This window comes from Oryx dammah, unplaced genomic scaffold (assembly GCF_014754425.2).
Source record: "Oryx dammah isolate SB20612 unplaced genomic scaffold, SCBI_Odam_1.1 HiC_scaffold_28, whole genome shotgun sequence".
Lineage (NCBI taxonomy): Eukaryota > Metazoa > Chordata > Mammalia > Artiodactyla > Bovidae > Oryx > Oryx dammah.
The window spans coordinates 116,191,493-116,213,527 of NW_024070212.1; the positions used below are offsets into that span (position 1 = coordinate 116,191,493).

Consider the following 22,035-nt stretch of genomic DNA (forward strand, 5'->3'; position numbering starts at 1 on the left):
ACACGCCTGAGCAGGGCAGGGGCCCCGGCCGCCAGCGCCCCCGGGAGGTCCCCAGTCTCTAGGTGCCCTGCCCTAAAGGGGAGCAGACAGGCCAGGAAAGCCATCATCACGGAAGGCAGACCCAGACAGACAGACGACAGGACCCTGCAGGGAGTCTGCTGCCCAAGGAGAAGGGAGCCGGCCAGCAGGGCCATCCCAGAGAGAAGAGCGGCAGTCAGAGGCTAAGACCGCCCGCCCCCCAGCTCAGGGGCCCGGCTCGGTCCCTGATCAGGGACCAGACCCGCCTGCCACAACCACGACCTGGTGCAGCCAGGTAAATAAATGTTTTTAAAAATAGAGAGACACACAGAGAGAGAGGGTGGCCCCACTGCTCGGATGTCCCTCAGGGAGGAAGCTGACCTCAGCAGACAAGGGGGCCGGGCCTCAGTATCCAGAGGGAAAGCGTTCCCCGAAGCCATCAGAGCAGCCCCGGGTTTGGTGAGACCTGAGTGAAAGTACCGGGGAACACAAGAAGAAAGGAGACAGCAGGGAAAGAGACAGGAGCAGCGGCCCCAGGAGCAGCGGCAGCGCCAGAGGGCGCGTGTTCCTTCTCTGCAAACCCAGCCGGGTCCGCGAGCTCCCGGCCCACTCGGAACCGAGGGATCCATAAAAGCCCCGATGGTGCAGACAGCGCAGCGGGTGCAGCTCTGCCCCCAAGGCCTCGCAGCTGCAGGAACACACTCGGCTCGCTCGGGGCCCTGGGGACCCACTGTCAAGGCCAAAGGCAGCAAGTGACGGTGGGAGGCGGGGCTGGATTTAGGTCCAGAGGCAGAAACGCCAGGGCACGCCTGTCTCTCCTCTGGAGACACAATCCACGGCGCAGAACCCACAGCTTTCTCCCAAGAAGAACTACTGGGGGGAGGCATCCACTTCCTTGCCTGTAAATCCCACCGCCCAGTGTTCCTCCAAGGCAGGGGGCGAGGCCTTCGGCGGGAGCGGCCAGCGCTGAGCCCTGAGTCCCTCCTCTCTCGGGAGCTCCACGGAGTACCCCTTGGCCCGAGCGCTGAGGGCAGCCTAGCCGCTGGTGGTTGAGCTGCAGCGGTTCTTGTGGCCGCCGCTCAAAGCCAGACGTGGCACCTGTGCTGCCGTCAGTCGGGGGGGCCCGGACCAGCTGGTGGATCCACGGCAACCCGAGTACCCCCTCTGTGGGCAGACCCGTGCGCCAGGCTCGGCGTTAAAGACGGCTACGTGGGCATGAATCACTCAGGAGGTCTGTGCTCAGCGCAGCAGAGAGCAGGCGTGCCTCAGACGTGACTCCAAGAAAAAGCCTGAGCAGGTGTGAAGCCTGGTGCTCAACGGAACTCCGAGCGCTTTGTCATTAAGCTTCTCTACACCGGCTGGTTTTGCTTCCTTTTAAGCAGCTGTCCGGGGGGACGGGGGCATCATTAAGGCCTCTGGGCTGGTTGTGGGGGGCCACAGTCATGCTGGAGGAAGCAGCAGAGCCGGGGGGGGCGGGCACTGGGACGAGCAGACCCAAGGGTACCAGTGAGCCGGGGGTCAGCGGACAGAGAAGGGTGGGAAGCACGGTGGGGCCCTCCCAGCCCCCTGCTTTCTGGGCCCCCCGACGCGCTGCCAGGCTGAGAGAGGACGTGCTGGTGGCTCGAGGTCACACGGCCTCGGGGAGGCAGGCAGATCTCGCCACCCGGGCCCCAGGCATTGCTTAACAGTAGCTCAGCTGAGCCACTAAGCCTTCCCTGGTGGCTCAGACGGTAAACTGTCTGCAATGCCAGAGACCCGGGTTCAGTCCCTGGGTCGGAAAGATTCCCTGGAGAATGGACTGGCAACCCACCCCAGTATTCTTGCCTGGGAAATCCTGTGGACAAAGGAGCCTGGCGGGCCACAATCCATGGGGTCACAAAGACTCAGACACGACTGAGCGGCTCACACGGCTGGGCCCAGCCCTGACCCTGCACTGACTTCCTTACCACAGAGCCCAAAGCGGGAGGGCAGGGGTGGAGCCTCGGGGACCAGGAGGAGGAGGAGGAGACACTGGACAAAAAGACAGCCTGGTGTGTGCCATGTGAGCGGCTGTGAGCAGAGGAGACAGTACCCTGGCCCGCGCAGAACAGAGACGAGCTGCGTCAGGATGGGCCCAGGACGAGGAAGCCCAAGTCCACTCTCCCTTCCAGCGCTGAGCAGGTGGCAGCTGTGGGGGCCCCCGAAGCTGGCCATCAGGCCTTCACTGAGCCCCATCCCGACCCCAGGAGCCCAGCCTTATGGGAAAAGCACACCAGGGAGGCGCCAGCAGGCAGTACAACGGGTGAGGCTTTGCCACAGGGGATTACGATCCAGGATGAACTGCTTCCCGCGGGGGAAGGGCGGGGCCAGCTGCTTTCCCCAGGCCACGTGAGTCCTCAGCTAGGCACCTGCCCCGCCTCTCCTCTCGCCAGAGCAAACGGACAACAAGAATGGCAAGACGTGCCTGGGAGCCATCCTGAGTTCCAGGCAGCCTCAAGGGGTCCCTGCTCCAAAACCTGAGGAGGGTCAAGCAATTCGGTAACCCTTGCACGGCGCGGTGGTCGGATGCTCGGGAAGATTCGGGAATCTGCAGCTGGAGCCAGACCTCACTTTTTCATAGCAGGTTTGGGTAAGTTCTCCAGAGTTTTAGAAGTGTCTTCAAGTTTCCATTATTCTGTTTAAAAAAATGACACCCTTGTCACACAGCCTTGAAAGGACAGCTCGGGAACGCTGACGGAAACGCATGTTTACAGTGAGGGCAACGGCGTCCCCGGTGAGGCTCCTGTGTGGTCGGCACCTTGTCTTGGTGGCTGGGCTGGCCTAGAGGTCCCAGCCTTCTCTGAGAGGTGGTCCCTGCAGAGCAGAAATGGGCCCCTGCCCCGTTGCGTACCTGCCGGCTGACCCTGGGGAAGCCGCCTTGCCCCTCGCCTCTGGTGGGGAGTGGGCCCTTGGCAGTGGTGCCCAGATGAGCCTCTCGAGGGCCCCCAGGGCTGCTTCCTCCACGCTGCTCCCGGCAACAGGAGCTTATCCTTCAGGCCCTGCACCCATCCTGGTGCTGAGCGTCTCCACGGTCCGGCTCCGAGGGAGCTCACCTGCTGGGTCCGCAGCCTGCACCCCACACACTCACCATGAGGCCTGTTTTCCAGACTAAACACGCACTGCTTTTATAATCAGGAAAAAAGTATGCTACTTTCAAAAAAAATAAACGAAAGTGATTCAGGAATGGAGGACCAAAGTGCTTGTAGAATCCCCTGGCACAGTGGGCATGCAAGCTCTCTGCCAGGGCCCAGCTCTCGCCTCCTCCTCTGCCCTCAAGTCCCACGTCTCTCCCCACCTATACTCTGAGCTTCCCGGGAGCCCGCAGGGTGCCTGCCACTCTGCCTGCATCCCAAGTTCCCACCCAGGAAGGAAAAGACAACCCCCCTGAGAAGGATGAGGTGGTGACATTCCACTTCATCCAAAAAATGAGGAAATATGATACTAACACAGATCCCTGGGTCAGGAAGGTCCCCTGGAGGAGGGCATGGCTACCCACTCCAGTATTCTTGCCTGGAGAATCCCACGGACAGAGGAGCTTAGAGGGCTACAGGCCATGGGGCTGCAAAAGAGTTGGACACAACTGAGCACGCACACACACACAAACACACAGACACGCACACACACACACAGACACACACACACACAAAGAGACACACACACACACAGACACACACACCCCCCCACAGGACAACAGTAACGGAGGAAGTGTTATGACACACACACACACACACACACAGACAGACAGACACATACACACCACACACACACACAGACACACACACACAACACAGACAGACACACACAGACACACACACAGACACACACATACACACCACACACACACACACAGACACACACACACAACACAGACAGACACACAGACAGACACACACAGACACACACACACAACAGTAATGGAGGAGCTGTTATGACCCAGTGGTAGGCAAACCGTTATATGTTTTCTCCCTTTTATAATAGAACTATTCACAACTAAAAACTTTAACACAAGAAAAAAAATGCAAAAAAGAAGGAAAGGCTTGTTAACATATAAAAAGTTAAGGGGGAAGGTGGAGAAATCAGAAAGAATCCAAATTAAAGAGCGTTTTAGTGTGTGCCTTCTACAATGCAAACTTTTCTAGTGAGAGAGATTCTTGTAGGAATGACCTCAAGTCTTGAGTCAAGATGGCCCACAAATAGAAGGGATGAACGGTGTTTTTTTATTTGAAATAAGACTTCACAAGGACTGACTGTGTTTAAAGAGCACCATTGTCAGAAAGACTGTAGAGAGGGCTGCCTTTCACAGCCAGAACAGACAAGAAATGCGCAAGGTGGAGGTGGGGAGGGCCACGTGGGCGCTTGCCCGCTCACGGTAAAAGGCGTGCATTCACGAGAGCAAGTTCCCACAGGGACTGCTGGAGTAATTCCTGCAAATCATAGAGTCTGTTTTCACACCGCCGAGTGTCAAAAGAGTACTTTAAGCTCAACCGGGATTGACAGAACACGCCTGAAAATGTCTCTACCCCCGTATCATAAAAATGGGGCTCTAGGATGTTCCTGGTGGGCCAGTGGTTAAGAATCTGCCTGCCAACGCAGGGGACGCAGGCTCGATCCCTCGGTCCTAGAGGATTCCACGTGCCACCGGGCAGCCAAGCCCGTGAGCCACAACTACCTAGCCTGCGAGCTGCAACTACTGAGCCCGCGTGCCTGGAGCCCGTGCTCTACAAGGAGAAGCCTCCGCAATGAGAAGGCTGTGCCCCCCGACTGGAGGCGCCCCTGCCTGCTGCAGCGAAGACCCAGCTCAGCGAAGAATAAATAAATATTCTATTTAAACGCGGCTTGACAGAAACTGTCAATACTGATTTTCAGATTATTATATAGCTGAGGTCCGTATTTCTTTGTTGAACGCACTGTACAGTGCTTATGTAAATGGGGAGCGTGTGCTTGGTCGTGTCCCGACTCTTTGGGACCCCATGGACTGCAGCCCACCAGGCTCCTCTGTCCAGGGGATTCTCCGGGCAGGAATACTGGAGTGGGTTGCCATTTCCTTCTCCAGTACAGTACTCAGGATGACCGAAAGCATAGACTCTTAAAGAATGCCCTTTGCTTTAGCAGCTTCTAAGGCGGAGCTCACGGCGAAGACTCCGTGGCCAGTATACGGCATGGGCAGCCCCCCGGCACGGCCCTCCTCCTGCAGGCTGGTACTCACGGGCGCCTCTTCTCCGGGTTTTACAGCCACGCTGCACACGCCGACCCGTGGGGTCACCAGCAAGCGCAGCGTCATCCTCTGACTCTGACCAATGGAATCTGGAGGTGCGGGGCTACTGGCTCCTGTGTCCTGGGGGCCCCTCCCCGACATGCCGTCTCTGAAGTGGGGGGCTTCCCCACAAGAGAGAGACGGGGGGTAGCAGAGCACGAGGACTGGGCTGGGATCAGAGCCGGCATGGCCACGGCCCTGTCCACGCTGTCTCCAGCGTCCTGACGTCTACCCAGCGACCACCACCAACAGACACAGGCTTGGTCTCTGAGAATCCTGCAGAGACGACGTGATTATCCCATCCAGGGCTGAGACCAAGACACTGGGCGGCTTGCTTGAAGCCACCCAGTCTGTGGGTCACCAGGATTCCAGGCCTCCCCCCGCACCCATCCAGAACTGTGGTCCATGTTCGTACACGGGAGGCCCGCACGAAGTCTCCACCAGCAGGACGTGCTTCTCAAGCTGGGAGGCGAATGGGAAGCCACCCGCTTTCTGGCTCACTTGGGAACCACCTTTCCACAGTCTATCAAGCTACTGGAACCCCCTCCACCCACACCTGGGTAAGCATCAGGAAACTGCCTGGAGAGGCCTGAGCTACACAAGAACTCGGTGTTTAAACCAAAGCTGCCCTGGCCAGATGGACTCAGGGAAAGGGAAAGCGGCCCTCTGACTCTGCGGGGCTCAGACAGGATGGCGGAGCATCGCCAGCTGCTCGTTTCAGCCCTCCCCCCACCCCCTGCCGTCCTGGGTGAACGTAAACCTGCTGGGCAGGTGGATGCCAGCCCGGGGCCGTGGCGCCTTCAAGGAGCACTGCACGCACCTGAGCTGCGTGTCTGGGGAGACGCCAGAGACAGCGCTCGGCAGGCCTCCGAGAGTCGCTAGCAAAGAAAGGAGTCTCTCCTTTGATGCTTCCAGCTCAGCCTCGACTTCTTTCTAGCCAGATGGGGAAGGAGCAGCCACAGGCGGTGTGGCCGGGGCCTGGGGCAGAGGCAGGGGTCTGCATGCCCCTCCTCGTCCCAGCCGGCCCTGCACATGCAGACAGCGGGCACGGTGGGTGCAGGCAGGCTGGCATCCAGGAGGTGCCACGGAGCGCAAACCACAAAGACGGGGGCCTTGCTTCAGGACACAGCCAAGCCAGGCCCGGCAGTGCTGACCTCAAAATGCTGACAGTGACTCCCTTACATCCACCCCAGGCCTTCTTGGGGTCTGTTTTATTCTCAGTAAGGCCAAGGGGCCCGAGAGAAACGGATCCAGTCTCTGAGCTGAAATCCTGGAGGATACCAGATGGAAGGTAAGCATTTTACAAGAAGGAGAAAGAAAGGCTTCCACAGCCGTGTAGACTAGAAAAACACTGCCCAGGGTGCAGCATGCAGAAATAGGGTACATGGAATGAGAAATTCCTAATCACAGCTGACGCTTTTTGCTAATTACAGAAGGAAAGCTGCTTTGAGAAACATCAAGGACACTTTCCCCCAGGAGCTTGCGGCCCTGGACCCAATGAGACCTGCCCCGTGGTGTCCCCAGCTCAAGTGCAGGGCTCCTTCCTTCGAGGCCTGGAGTTAGACCCCAAACGAGCAGTTCTCACCTTTGGAAAGAACACACCCTGTCGGAGCTCAGGACACAGAGGACCTGGAATTCTCTGCCACTTAAATAGCATTAAGCCGCGCCCATTTCATATCCAAAACCGTCGCCCTATTTCACCCCGGGAAAGAGCACACGACCCCCTTGGACCTGAGACCCCACCCCTTTCTCTCCACACCCCCCCAAGATGGTGGAGCCCCAGACACCCCTTTGGGGGCGCCCAGTGCCCAGCAGGGCTGGGGGAGCGGACTCACCGGTGCTGGGCATGTGGTTCACGCGGGCGGGGTTGAGCAGCTCCACTGGCTGGTCTCGGCCAGAAAGTCCATCTGGAGGACAGAGAAAGCACTGGGCATCAGAAACTGCTCATGATTCAGTGAAAGCATTTCATACGCGGAGTCTGCAAGGAGCACTTCCTTGCAGACAATGGGAATCCATGTGTCCTTCTCACTTTTAAAGGAGACGGATTCTATTTTGATTTGGGGAATCAGAAAAAGAAAAGACCCCGTGCACAACAACCCAACGAGCTCGGATCTCCAACAGAGCAAACACCAGTTTCTGGCCTGCGGGCGTCTGGCTGAGGCAAACAGCCAGCTGATAGCCACAGCGCATTTCTGGAGCAACCGCGAGCAGCAGGAGAGTACACACAGAAGAGCTGATTGCCGCCTTCCCAGACACAGCCCAGGGGCCCGGGGCCACCGAGCCACAGCCCCCGAGGCCCCGTCGAGAGCACCCAGGCTGCTCCCGCTCTCGGGACGGGTGAGGAAACCAAGACTCGCAAACCCGCTCCCGGGAAAACCCCGGCCCAGGCTCCCAGAACCGAAGGGACCGTTTCTCACGGGTTTACCTTTCGATTGTATTCTGACCACAAAGATGGCAGAACCAGAACCACACCCGCCCTTCACTCAGCACAGGGTGCCATCAGAGCACGTTCTCCCACAGATGAGAAGGAAACACCGGGAAGACTTCCAGGAATCACACACTTGGGATGTAAAATTAGCTCCAACAATGGGTGTGAACATCCACGGTAACAAGGGCGTCGTCACAGATGCTGGCGTGTGGTCACTCTCGCCTAGTGACGTTCAGGAGAAATCACTGGTTTCCCAGAGCAGCCATCGGCTCCCTCGGGCCAGCTTACAAACTGGGACAAAAGCAAGTAAGATAAGAGCAGGTCTCCCGACTTTATACTAAAGCCTTGCCTTCACCCCAAATGGACATCACCTCGTGGCCTTCGAGTGCATTATTCCATGACCCTGGTGTGTCTTTGGAGACGGTCAAAATCCAAGGACAAACACCATGACCCTGAGGAGACCCCGCAGCGTCTCCCGAGGAAGCAGAGAGGCCTCTGCGGCGTCATGGGCCTGGAGCTCTCCGCTCAGAGTATGATGGACCCCACACACGAGCTGATGTTTGGTGGGTCAGGGAAGGGAACCGCTGGGCTCCGTTCTCGGGCTGGGCCAGCTTGTGCTTCACAGAAGCTGCAAATCCGAGCCCCACGCGGACATCCTCCCAGCCCTGCTGAGTGAGGTCAGGCAGGAAAGCTGCACGGGAAGACTGTCCCGCCTCAGGGTGAGGGTGGAGGAGGCGCCCTGCCTCTCAGGAGGCGTCTCCGCAGGAACTCCTCTGACAGCCAACTCTGCAGAGGGGCCATCAGGGGCTGGAGCCCAGCTCCGGTGCCCGCAGCATGGGGCCGGGAAGCCGGGAGAGCCCGCGATGCCGGGTACACGGCCCACCTCGCCCCACTCTTCCACAGACTACCGTGTCAGCCCGATGCCACCAGCAACCTCTGCACTCCTCACTCTGAAAGGGGGATCTCAGAGGCCCAGACGTGAGAGGTCTCCTCGCAGAAGGCAGCAGACAGGACAGCAGGGGTCAGGACCTGAATCAAGGCGGGACTGGGCGCCAGGAGATCAGGCCACGGGGAGGACATGCAGGCGCCAGGCCTCCTCTCCCTGCCTGCTGGCAGCTCTGGGAGCCTGAGGCTGCCAGTTCAGGGCGTGAGGCCCCAGGCGTGCGAGGAGGACTCCTAAGGTCACAAGGTGGCGACCCGGGCTGAGAACACGGAGGTGTGCGGGAACCCCTTGAGCCCCTGGGGCATTCAGACCCAAACACAGAGGGAAGATGCATTGTATCCATGGATGGGGGCAGCAGGGCCCCGAGTGGCAGGCGAGCTCAGCAGGCACACGACTGTGCCAGGCATGGACATCAGCCCTGGGGATGTCACTCCACATCACGTCGGAGACCAGAGCCGGTGATGAGTACCCCTGAGGGCCTCACAAATCCAGGTCCCGGTCTCAGGGCTCACAAAGCAAAGCTGTTCAGTTCAGCTCAGCCCCATGGACTGCAGCACGCCAGGCCTCCCTGTCCATCACCAACTCCCAGAGCTTACCCAAACTCATGTCCATCGAGTCAGTGATGCCATCCAACCATCTCATCCTCTGTCGTCCCCTTCTCCGCCTTCCCTCACTCTTTCCCAGAATCAGGGTCTTTTCCAATGAGTCGGCTCTTCGCATCAGGTGGCCAAAGTATTGGAGCTTCAGCTTCAGCATCAGTCCTTCCAGTGAATATTCAGGACTGGTTTCAGAGAGCACAAGTTCCTTCTTCAAGGTCACGGGTGTCAGTCTTTCTTCTACAGCTTTCATTTCTGTATCAGGTTTAAGAAGCTCTTCCTCCCGCGGAGGTTGCAAAGATACTTTACATTACCGCCATCTGAAAGTGTCGTGGTTTTTCCCTTTTGTGTGTAAATCTCATCTCTCTGGTATTGCTTTTGTATATGGTATAAAGTATGTCTTTTTTTTTTCTTTCTATAAGAACAGCCAAATGGCCCATTACCATTATTAAGAAGCCTTACTTTCAGGACCTTTCGGCAACACTGATTCTGTTACAAGCCAAACTTCTGTCCTTTAGGCCAACTTGTTTATACCTGTGCCAATAATCACACTAACAGCCATAAGTTGACACCAGGTCTTACCACCCGGCCAGGTGAAAGCCTCTGTCTTCTGCAAAATCACCCTGGGCGGTACTGGGCCTTAACCACAGAAATCTGAGAATCAGTTAAGTCCCAAAGAAAGAAAAAGGCAGAGGTGGGGAGACAGACAGAAAAAGGAAGGGAGGGCGTTGTTTTTTTCAAACTAAAAAGTCTCTTATTGATCCGTACATGACTCAAATGCCTCCTACCCCCGCAAAAAAAGGGTATTGCGGTCTCTTCCCCAGCCCTCCCCTCGGCCCCCGACACAACACCCCACAACAGCGGCAGCTGGAGCTCGGAACAGGGCGAGGGGGCGCTCATGCCGAGGGAGCCGGCCCGGGAGAGGCAGCGGAGCCTCGGAGCCGGGCCCAGACTCCCGGGGCCCCGATCCACATGTCCGACTGCGAGGCAGAGCTGGGGGCGCCGGCGGCCTCCCTGTCCTCCGTGGAGAAGGGGCAGGAGGAGACCGTGGCAGGTGAAGAGCCATTCCCTCGGCCTGAGGACAGAGCCTGCTGCCCCGTGATGGGCCCAGAGCTGGGACCCGCCCCCACCAGTGCCCCGGACACCTCTGTGAAGGGCGATGCGGGGGACAGGACACGCACTGTGACCGGCTGGGAAAGAGAACCGGGAAGGGAGGAAAGAAGAGGAAAAAGGGAGCCTGACTGGGACCGCACCGTGCCCAGACTTTGGGGGCAGAGAACCTTGGCAGTACCGTGTGTCCCAACTCATGAACACGGAGCATCACTTCATCGCATTTCTCTCAAAACGGTTTTAGACTGTTGAGTGCAGAGATCTTGAACATCTTTAGTTTATTGCGAGACACTTGATACTTGAAGTAAAATATTATGTAACCCATGGACTGTAGCACACCAGGCTCCTCCGTCCACGGGATTCTTCAGGCGAGCGTACTGGAGTGGGGTGCCATTTCCTTCTCCATGGGATCTTCCCGACCCAGGGATCGAACTCAGGTCTCCCACGTTGCAGGCAGACGCTTTACCCTCAGAGCCACAACGGAAGCCCCCAAACACTATGAATAGTACTTTAAATTTTAGCTGCTATTTGCTGGTTTTTAGAAACACAGTCAGAGTTTATATGGTAGCTTTGCACCACAGCATCTTGCTAATCAACCCACATTCATTCTAATCATTCACCTGAAGTTATTTTGGACTTTCTACATGTAGAACCACATCACTTCTGATAGTGACTGCTCTTCCTCTCCAGACCCGCAGCATTTTTGTGTCTTTTTCTCACCTTATTCTACAGCTCAGACTTAGGGTACATTATTGAACAGAAATAGTGAAAGGGAACACCCTTGTCTGGCTTGCCATCTTACTGCGAATGTTTGCAATTATTTCACCAGCAAGTATAACACTTGTTGTCGGTTTCTGACATAAGTTTATTAGTTTAAGAAAAGTTCCCTTCTATTTCTACTGTGCAAAGACTACTTTAAAATCACGTGTGTGTGCTTAACTTTATTAAACTTTTCTGTATCAATTCATACAGTCAAATAATTTCCCTTTTCATCTGAGAATTTCCTTTTCTTGCGTCTAACCAACTTGCATTTCTGGGGTAAATGGACTTGGTCAGGTCCAGTGAGTCCTGAGACAAAAGGCAAGGCTGAAGTCATACAGATAGATGGGATTTGAGCGAGGTCCGGACTCTGTTCTACTTTTGATTCCAAAGTGTTGGCAACCCAGCCTCGCATTTCCGCCTTAGTTCCACACTTGCTCTCTCGTCATGCACGTGAAAGAACGGGAGAAGGAACTATTCTGAAAGGTGCTTAGTGGGGCTTTCTCAACGGAGGTCACCAAAATGAAGTGGGGATGACAAAGCTGCCTGTCACCCGGTTCGTTTTTTTAATTTTTAGAATTGTTTTATTATTCTTATTGCTGTTTTATTCATTTTTAGTTTTGGGCCATGCCGCGAGGCATGTGGGATCTGAGCTCCTTGACCAAGGACTGAACCCACGCTGGTGCTGGGGCTGACCGGCTGGGGGGACACCCGTCTGCCAGGCCTCTCCACAGCAGAGGTGCTCGCTTCTTCCCCTTCCACACAGTGCTCTTTGGAAGAAAGCCAATATGAGCTGCCGACACGTGTCAAAGGGTCCGAGCTCTCCTCCCCACACTTCTCAGGAGCTAGGAAGAGTGGGCCTGCTCCCGAGGAGGCCACAGGAGCACAGGGGACCAAGGGCAGCCCGGTAGTGGGACCTCCGGGAGGAGGCAGGAGCGGGTGCAGGGCCCAGCTGGGACCCCGAATGGGGCTCAGCGGGGCAGGCGGGAAGCCGGCCCTCGGTCTGCGTCTCCCGGACGCACTTGCAAGGTCAGCGTGCGAATTACTTCTGTAGCTCCGGGGCTCCAGAGCCTGGTGAGAAGCTAGGACATCTCAGTAAGAATGATGGTCTTAGCCCCCCCCTTTCCCCTCCCTCCCCGTGAACTCAGGTGTTATTACAGGGAACTTGCTAGAAGGTCTGCAAAGGAAAGGGGGTCCCTCCCCAGCACGTGTCTGAGTTTGGGGTTTCCCTCTGCCGCCTGGATCGTTAAGGCTCCTGGACACGTCTGCGATGAGGGTCCAAGGGTAAGGAGGCCCCAATTCCTGGATGTGGGGCCTCAGCTGAGGAGAAAGCTTCCAAATCTGGAGCCACAGGCGGGCGGGGCCTGGCAGACCGGGGCTGTTGGAGGGAAGGTGCTCAGTATTTCGGTGTGGGGCCACCACGAGGGCCGATCCTCCCAGACAAACGCTCTGGGTCCTTCCAGACGGACTCAAGGAGAAAAGACAGGCTCCTGCGGTGGGGATGTGTGCGTTGCTGTGTGTGGGCTGCTTTCAACTCGACAGAAGAGAGCTTTATAAAAATCAGTCCCTGTTTATAAGAAGGACAAAACCAGCAGGCAGTCCTCGCGTCTGGTCAGAGGCTTGCTGACCGAGCCCCAGTGAAGACGGAAGGGACCGGCCTGGGCGGGAGGGTTGGCGCACAGGGCGGGGTCTGCGGGCCAGGCTCACCTGCTGACCCTGGCCCTGGCCCGGGGGGTGCCCAGCCCCTCCCATGCTGTACGGGTCTGTGCAGAGCGTGTGGGGTGTCGCAGGACGCCAGCATGCCCTGCCCCTGACCCGTGGGCCTGAGGCGCCCTCCTACTGGGAGCCTGACCCTCTTGCTCATTCACACCACGGAAGGTGGCTCAGGAGCCTGAAATGCCACAGCCACAAACGACTCCCGAGGTCAGAACACACTTGCGTTCCCCGGGCCCCTTTGCCTGGCGTGGAGGGGTCTCCATCGCCCGCGCCGGCAGGACTCGGCCCCTCCCATCCTGGCCTCCCGCCGCTCAGCTCCCTGCCTCCTTTGCCAACAGGCCCTCGGGCACCCCTCTCCTTCCCAGTCCACGTCTCACGGGGTCCCCGCCCAGCTGACACCAGCCTCACTCCAGGCTCCATACACTCAGGACGGCCAGGCGGGCGCCTCCCCCGTGAGCTCTGCTAAGAGCCAACAGCACTGCGAACCATTAGATGCTTCTTGTCCTCATCATGCATGTTGTGGAAGAATGACCCAGTTCTATAATAAAGCTTGTGTGTGCCCATTAATGTGAATTAAACTTTAATGAGCTAAGTGTTATGAATTCCTGAGGCACGTCCAATACCGTTTGCGGATATTTATTAAGAGAAAATAAAAACGGAAGCGGGACCTTTTTCCTCTAGAGCAGTATTTTTCCTGCAGGAAAATCAGGCAAACTTCACAAAGGTGAAGGCTGCTCTCTGAGGCTTTCCTGTGCTTGCTCTGAAAATCAAATCCCCTCCAGCTAGCTACCAGATTGCAGGAAATATGCATTTCAAGGAACAGGTTCAATCAGGGCCACCAGGAGGCTCTAAGCAGGCAGGTGGGAAGGAGAGGATGGCAGGTCAAATGCCCCGGCTCCCGGGGTGGTGGGCGAGCCCCTACAGGCTAGGGACTGCAGGTCGGGGGCTCAGGCCCAGGTCTGCACCTTGACCTGAAAAAGCGACAAAGCCGACCAGCAAAGTGGACCCCAGCTTGGGTGTAAGATGATATTTGGGAATTAGTATTCATTTTGTTGAGTGTGATAAGGGGATTACACTTGTTAGAAACACACACCAAAGTATCTATGGGCAAGTGCTGTGACATTTGGGATTTGTTTTACATTCTCCAGGAGATAAAGCCTGGGGAGGGGGGTCTGATGACATGGGAATGGTCACAAAGCCTGGGGTTTTGATGGGCACAGGGGACTCTCACTGCACCAACTAAAGCTCATCTTTTTTTTTTTTTTTCCTGGAATTCTTCACAGTAAGAGTTTCTGAGAGGTGCCAAGACAAGCCCTCGCTTCCAGTTCAGTAGCATCTGTCCTCACTTCACACAGGCCAGCACACTGGTCTAACCAGTTCTCTCACTAGCATTCCTAACCATCTCCAGCTGATTACCAGCCCCTAGCTGTGCAGGCAACGGAACCCTCCAAACACACATTCAACTCAGCGAAGGGGTCAAGAAATGATATTTCCTGCCGTATCAGTAAACATGGATGCCACAGTCATCAGCATTTCCGGCCCTCCAAAAGTGAATTTCTGAGTCCTGAGGGCGCTCAGGAAGGAGAACAGTACCTGCAATGTGGCAGCCAGCAGGCTGCAGCCGTGCCCTGCGGGCAGCACCCAGGAGCTCGGGACGCTGGCCCCAGAGAGCTGGGGTACATGCGAAAGGAGTGACTTCAGGGAGCCCAGACTCTTGCATCTTCCCGTACGCAGAAAAGCACTAAATCCCTCAAACTGGGTTGTCTGGTTTCCTTTTCTTAACAATAACCTCATGATGTTCAGACCACCTGCCCTTTGTCGTAAAATTTCTATATAACCTGGCTCCTCCCCTTGCCTCCTCAGAGCAGCTCTCTCAGGGCTACTGAGATGCCATCTCCCTGGCTTGAAGTCCTAAAAATCCCCACGGAATAAGGCGTAACTCTCAACTTTGAGGCTGTGACCATTTTGTAAGGTGGCTGGATCCTGGGCTCCGGAGATGCATGGGACACAGACCCCAGCTGATGGCAGGCTGACCTCAGTCCTGGTCAGGGTGGACTGGCCCTCACCTACGTGAGACACGACCCACCAACCAGAAAGCCAGGTCGTGAGGAAGGACACGCAGTGAGCGTGATCACGAGCTCCCAGGAGGGGCCTGGACCTCAGAGCTGCCCGTGGGGGAGCACACGCTGTCCCATCCCTGGGGTTCACGTCCAGCTCGAGCTGCAGGAGGGGAAGAAGGGAAGGCCAGGGAGGGATGCTTCGCAGGCGGGCAGTGCTGGAGCCCTGGAGGCCAGACAAAGGCCAGTCCTCCCTGGCCCAGGGCCATGTTTCCTGGAGGGGGTTTCCCAGCCCACCTTTCGGAAGATGGTCCTCCAGGGACTGTCTGCCCCTCCCCAGCCTCCCCAAGTGGAGCCCACAGCTCTCAGCTGTCCCCACAGCCTGGCCCAGCTCAACCGTTAATAAGTGATTTAGAAAATCAGGAGAGGGTGTCCTAAGCCCGCCTTTGAAAACAGATCTGTCTCTGCTCTGGGGAGGATGTCCATCTGCCCTGCGGGGAGGACGCGATCGGGTGAGTCATTCCAAAGCTGTTAGCTAGAGCTCCGGAGGCGGACAAGGGAAACGACCTTGGAGGCAGAACGTGCAGATTCTTGGAGTCCGAGCAAGAAATCATAGACGACAGAAGGTCCACAGGGGCCCGAGCAGGCGCACACGGTGAGCCTGCATCTCCGTGACTTAAGAACGGCAAAAAGGAACACAGCTACTGGCAAGGACTGAGAACCAGCTGAGGCCCACCTGTCGATAAGCAAGCTTCCTCCAGCTGCTCAGACCAGCCCGCATGCCTCTGAAAAGCCACAGGCAAACTCGCCACCGTGAATTCTGCAGGCTTCCTACTTTCTGAACTAACGACCTCTGAACTGCCGAGCGGTCTAATGGACACAACTCCCCGAGGCCACCCCCTCACTGGGACACAGCAGCCCTCTGCGTGGGACAAGGCTGTGTCTTGGAGGCTGAGTGGCCCCGGGGGATTCGGGGTCCGCCAGGACAGGCTTCCCCCGAACACGGAGGGTGGTGAGTGATCATGTCGCTTCAGCCCAGGCTCAGTTTCCTCCTGTGTCAAGAAGGGACGTAAACTGACCCGGGGTAAATAAAAGAACGTAAGGGAAGGACAGCAACGTGCCCCTCTCACTCCACGTCCCTCTGAGACACGCGCGGCCCCGTCTGCGGGCAGAACCAACGCACGCCCAGTCCCACGGCGGCTGATGGGACGAAGCACCTCCTGAAAGCCTGAGTCAGCGAGGAAAACCACGGGACGGATGAGCCGGTGCCCAGCCCGCCTTCCACACCGCCGAGCGTTAAAGACTAGCTGGAAGGTGTCGGTGGTTAAGCAACAGGAAGCCAGCAAAGAGGTGCCTGTTAATAAGCAGCTTGTGAGAAGTGAGTCACGAACACAGAACAATAAACCCACAATGGCCATTGGAGCAAGTTCACGCAGGCAAGTTGACAGTGTGGCTGGAGCGCGCTCATGGGGGACGCACCCTGCAGGCTCTGGGGGCACAGACTCCCGTGCTGAGAGGTCACGGCCAGAGGAAGGCGGCAGAGGACTGGCATGGGAGTGACGCCAGACCAACAGCTGCAGGAGCTGGGGCCCGGACCGGGCCGCCTCCGCCCGCGCGGCACCCGCGCCAGCCTCCCCTTGCAGCCACGATCATCTCAAGTCAACGTACAAGTGCAGATGAGGGGCCACCGCGGGGTGGACGGGGAAGCCTGCAACACGGGCTTTGAACCTTCTCAGGAAGCCTGCCCTTCTCTCATGTTTGTACTACCTAATAATATACAGCTTGTAGTTTTGGTTTCTTAAAAATGATTTCCATTGTCTTGATTTTCTGAAAGGTAACTTTATAAAAACAAGAGGGGACACGCAGGCCACCCCTGCAGAGGCACAGTCCCCTGGAGGGGGCGCTGCTCCAACAGTCCCCTGGAGGGTTCCTGCAGCCGTGGCTGAACCGTCACCCGCTCCTAACCACGTGAACCCCTTGTGGCCGAGAGGCCGCTGTCTCGCTGCACCAGCTGCCGGCCACTCAAAGGTGCCCACGCACGCAAGAGAATGGCATCGTTATTATTTAATTCAAAACTCCCGAGCACATCCCTTCCTCCAGTAAAACTAGCTTTTCCAGGTCCTGTGAAAAGCTGGTATACAAGCAGCAGAATCACTGTTACATTTTGTTACACAGAATATGGATCCACTGTACAGAGCGCAGCTTCTCCTGAAACAAGACGAACTGAACCTTATCATTATTCCTCTTAGAACCATTTTTATACAACGCGAACTTCAGTTTCTAAAAATACAGCGGTTGCACTCCACTGTGTTCTATTTTAACCTTCTAAAAATAGAGCTACTGACAGGAGCAGCAATTTGCTGTTAGACACTAGCTGTGCGGATGTCGGTGACAGGATACGGATTTCTGTCCTTTGCCTTCTCTTCCGTGGGTGGCTTGGCACCCTGGCGGGCGGCACCGAGGCTTGGCTGGGTCCACCGAGACCGGGTGCCAGGTGCCATGGCCCAGATCTGCTCCTGGGTGCCCCTGACCTCACACGAATGACCTGACCTCACTTTCCACATCCGTAAAATGGGCTAAGTGGCAGTCCTCACCCAGCAGGGCAGATGGGATGAGAAGAAGCTCCCGTGTAGAACCCTGAGTGACCCCCAGGCCCAAGGGGCAGGCTGCCTGGGAAACCCTAGCCCCAGAGCCAGGCCTGGCCGCCTTCCCTCCCGCCAGCAGGCGGGTTAGTTCTCAGAAGATTTAGCAGTAACTAAGGAGGCACAGGGAAGGAGCAGAATAGGAGGGCAGCTCCTGCCCCCGGAGCCCCAGTGTCCTGTGGAGCCCTCATGGGGCAGGCCCAGGGGCCCCTGCCAGCCACCCCCACCCTGCTCTTCCCAAGTACAGACGTGGGCCCCAGCCACACTGGAAAGTGGCAGGCTGCTTCCCAGTCGCCAGTATGTTAAAAATGGCTGTTTCAAAAAACCTTCCAAATTTTGAAAGCTTCACAGTTCTAAAAACAGAGATATATCCAAATTTTAGACGATACTCTCTATCTTCTGTATTCCATATGGACTAATTTTTGAAAGAAGAAGAAAGTAGAAACAAAGCATTTCTCTCCTCCTCCCCTCAACACAGACATGCACACTCTGACCATCCAGCTGGTGCTCTGGAGGCACATCAGCCCGCTAACACTCACTTGCCCTTGGTTTAGAAACCGCACGCCCCAGGCTGGGACTTGAACTCCCTGCCTTTTAAGTGAAATCACACAGGTGGTCTCTGGACTTAATGAAGCTCGGGTTCTTTATGTCTTTTCATAGGAAGAATTCAGTGAGAGACAAAAGTTCTAGGTAAGAAAGTGAATTTATTTAGAGAAACACACACCGCACAGGCAGAGTGTGAGCCACCTCTGAAGGCAAGAGGCCCTGAAATATGAGGTGGGCAAGTTATGGGCTGGGCGATTTCATAGGCTGATGAGTGGGAGGATTATTCAAACTATTTTGGGAGAAGAGGTGGGGATTTCCAGCAACGGGGTCACCGCCCACTCTTTGGTCTCACATGGTCATGGTGCCTACGTTTGTGCATATTTAGCATATGTTGATGTAAGTCTGGGTGAACTCCAGGAGTTGGTGATGGACAGGGAGGCCCAGCGTGCTGCAGTTCATGGGGTCGCAAAGAGTCAGACACGACTGAGCAACTGAACTGATGTATCATAATGAGCGTACAGTGATGCTCAAGGTCTACAGGAAGTCAGATCTTCCACCATCTTGGACCTACTTGGCTCTAACCAGCTTTTGTCATGCCCTATGGATATGAATATCCTTTTAAATATTGTGCCCTGCTCCCTGCCTGCCTATTTCAGTTTCAGGATGAACAGCCCCCTGGCCTGGGCGGCCAGAGGCTCCACCTGGCTAAGCTGCCTGAACCTCTCACTGCCCAGCAAGCCCACAGTGGGAGGAGCAAAGCAAGAGCCTGGGGCATATTTCTATCCCCAAAGTTTACCTCCTTGATGGATTGCACTGAACTGATGACATATCTTCATCTTCTCATAAAATATTATAATCATTGGAACAGAGTCATCTCCTATCCCTCAAAATTCAACACAGATGTGAAATCATGCATGTAGCCCTCCACTGTATTAATTTACCAACAACTAATAGAATCATGAGGCAAAGGAAATCTGTAGAAATTTCACCAAATCAAAACCAAAAAAAAAGGAGCCTTTCTTAATCTATAACCAATTCCTTTGGTTCTTATACCTATACAGACAGATTATGTCTGACTGCTCAGGCATGAGGGCGATCTGTAATGAAATGAAAATGAGCACCATTAGGTGGGTACTCAGTTATGACTGATGGGGCATTAAAGTAACCGCAGACAATTAGAAAGAATGGCAACCGTTTCTATGCAACTTCAGGAAAGAGGACCTGGGAAACAACAGTGGTCAAATCTGGGCCGCTTGGCTGATGATCTGAAGTAACAGGGGCTCCTGTAGCAGAAACCGACGCACACTTTGGGAAACACGGCTACCACGAGCACCCAACGCCCAGAGGTGGCCAAGACACAGAATCGACTACAACCTGAATAAGACACAAAGTCAGGCCTCTGGGCTGCTGAACCTGGTTAGGGTTTAAGTCATCCGGAGAATCCTATACAGTCTCAGATTACCTAAGAAGAAACAACGCTGGACGGAGAGCTCGCATTTCAACCAGAAAAGCCGAGAGACAATAAAATACCTTAAAACAGCCGAGTGAACTACCAGTCGCCTACAGTGCTGCTGCTGCTGCCGAGTCGCCTCAGCCGTGTCCGACTCTGTGCGACCCCACAGACTGCAGCCCACCAGGCTCCCCCGTCCCTGGGATTCTCCAGGCAAGAACACTGGAGTCGGTTGCCGTTTCCTTCTCCAATGCATGAAAGTGAAAAGTGAAAGTGAAGTCGCTCAGTCGCGTCCGACTCCCAGCGACCCCATGGACTGCAGCCCACCAGGCTCCTCCGTCCATGGGATTTTCCAGGCAAGAGTCCTGGAGTGGGGTGCCATTGCCTTTTCTGCACCTACAGTTCTATACCCTGCTAAACTATCATTCAAGAAGAAAAGGACATTTTTCTGACAAACAGAAACTGAGAAAGTTTACCACAAACAAACTCCTGTTGAAATAACCACTGATGGTTTATTTCAGAAAGTCCCTTCCAGCGTGGAGGAGTGTGATGCTAGGAGCAAGGGCAAGGAAATGCACCACTAACCATGTAAGTGCATACAGATAAGGACCGGCTACTGAGCTGACACCGAGCGCCACCGAGTCACGAAGGTTACTCTATGTGTCATCCCGTTTCCTCAAACCTTTGCTGCAGTGCCGCTGTGTGTGTGTGTGTTTCAAAATCACTGTCTAAAATACCTAGTGGGTTTCCTCTTAAAAACAATGAAAATCTTCAACATAAACAAGTTTCCCCTCTTCACTTTGTTAAGGTAGGAAACTAATGACCAAAGTTTAGCTCATTTTTGAATAATTCCCTGGTGTTTAGTGGTTAAAAAAAAACTACCTGCCAATGCAGGAGACACAGCTTCAATCCCCGGGTCAGGAAGATCTCCTGGAGAAGGAAATGGCAATCCACTCCAGTATTTTTGCCTGGGAAATCCCACTGACAGAGAAGCCTGGCAGGCTACTGTCCACAGAGGTCACAAAAAGTCAGACACGACTGAAGCAACTTAGCAAGCTGGTGTGCAGGACTTAAAAATATGCATTTCTGCGCTCTCCTTCTCTCTGATGAACCATCATCTGTACTTTGCTCTGATTTCTGTATCTTTACTCATCTAGCCCTTGTTAATAAAATAAGAATTAACTATAGCTACCTCTGAAACTGCACTGGCTGAGTCCCAAAGCGCTCCACACATGGTCTGGCTTCTTCTCCTCACAAAGAGGAGGCAACCAGTGAGACATGGCCCAGCCCAAGTAACTCTTTACAACCATCTTTGCAGAAGCAGCGTTTGGTAGCACTGAGAACACAGTAATAGCTCATCAATCCAACTTTTAAACACAAAAAGCTACAAGAACATGACTGACAGCAATCAATATGGTGCTCCACTTGGCACTGTATTTGCATATTGGAGAGCCCTTCTCTGAAATCAGCTATACTTGTGCAGAAGCAACTCTTTGTGAGACATAATCAACAAAAGATTGCTTATCCTCTGCTACATTCGGAAATTAGTACAAAGTAACCAGCTCTTGGAAAGGGATAAACCACTTTATGCAAAGACTTTTGCAAATGCTCTCTATTAATGCAAATATTATGTTTGTCTTTTATTTGAATGCAAACAGCATCTGTTTTGCACAGTCAATGCCACCGCTTTGTAGTTTGTGCTGAGCAACTCAAGTGTGTTCCAGCTGCTTTTTAGAGCTTGAAGCAGATTTCCAGAGAGCCAGCGTCACAAAAGGAAGGGCAGGGAAGAGAGCAGGAAGCCAGTGAGCGGAGTACGGTTCCTGCGGCTCTTGCAGAGGCTTCTTCGCTTTTTAGGCAAGAGAGAAACAAATCCAAGCGTGAACTCCAGAACTTGCTTCTGGAGCAGTTGGGCTTTCTGTGTGGGATTTTCTTTTTTAATGGTTCTAAGGAAAAATTAGGATTGCCTTTTATAAATTCTTTTGTTGGGAAAATACACTCAGAAGAGAAACGCGTGTTGGAAAGGAAACACTGGGTGGCATGAGGCTGCTATCAGAGCGCCCAGCGCAGGAGCAAGGCTGCTCCCCTCGAAAGCTCTGCCCTCCCCCCACCGCGCCCTCCGTCTGCGGTGAGAGTGCCGATGTGGGAGGCTCCTCGCCAACACCGCCATCCTAAGATCACTGGATCCCTCTGCTGTCTGTCACAGAATCGAGAGTCCTAACAGGGATGAAATCTTGACGGTGTTTCTTTTTAAATCCATGCCCTTAAATCAACGACCAGTTCAGTGCTGGTAGAAGCTGGGTGGATGGATGGATGGATGGATGGATGGGTGTGTGGATGAAATAAATCACGGTCTAAATGAGGAAACAGATAATATGAAAAACCTGGCCTGAGACTCTTCAGATTCCAAACACATTCAGCCTCCAGATCTCTACCTCAGATAATATGAAAAACCTGGCCTGAGACTCTTCAGATTCCAAATACATTCAGCCCCCAGATCT

The 22,035-nt window shown here is 54.9% G+C and overlaps 1 protein-coding gene across 1 annotated transcript in view; it reads right to left on the reverse strand.

Moving 5' to 3' along the window:
* HDAC4 (histone deacetylase 4) overlaps nucleotides 1–22,035 on the reverse strand; it is a 236,111-nt gene that overhangs the window by 134,551 nt on the left and 79,525 nt on the right. The window contains exon 2 of the mRNA XM_040231985.1: nucleotides 7,126–7,197. Coding sequence (XP_040087919.1) covers nucleotides 7,126–7,197 — 72 coding nt within the window. The remainder of the gene's footprint in view (nucleotides 1–7,125; nucleotides 7,198–22,035) is intronic.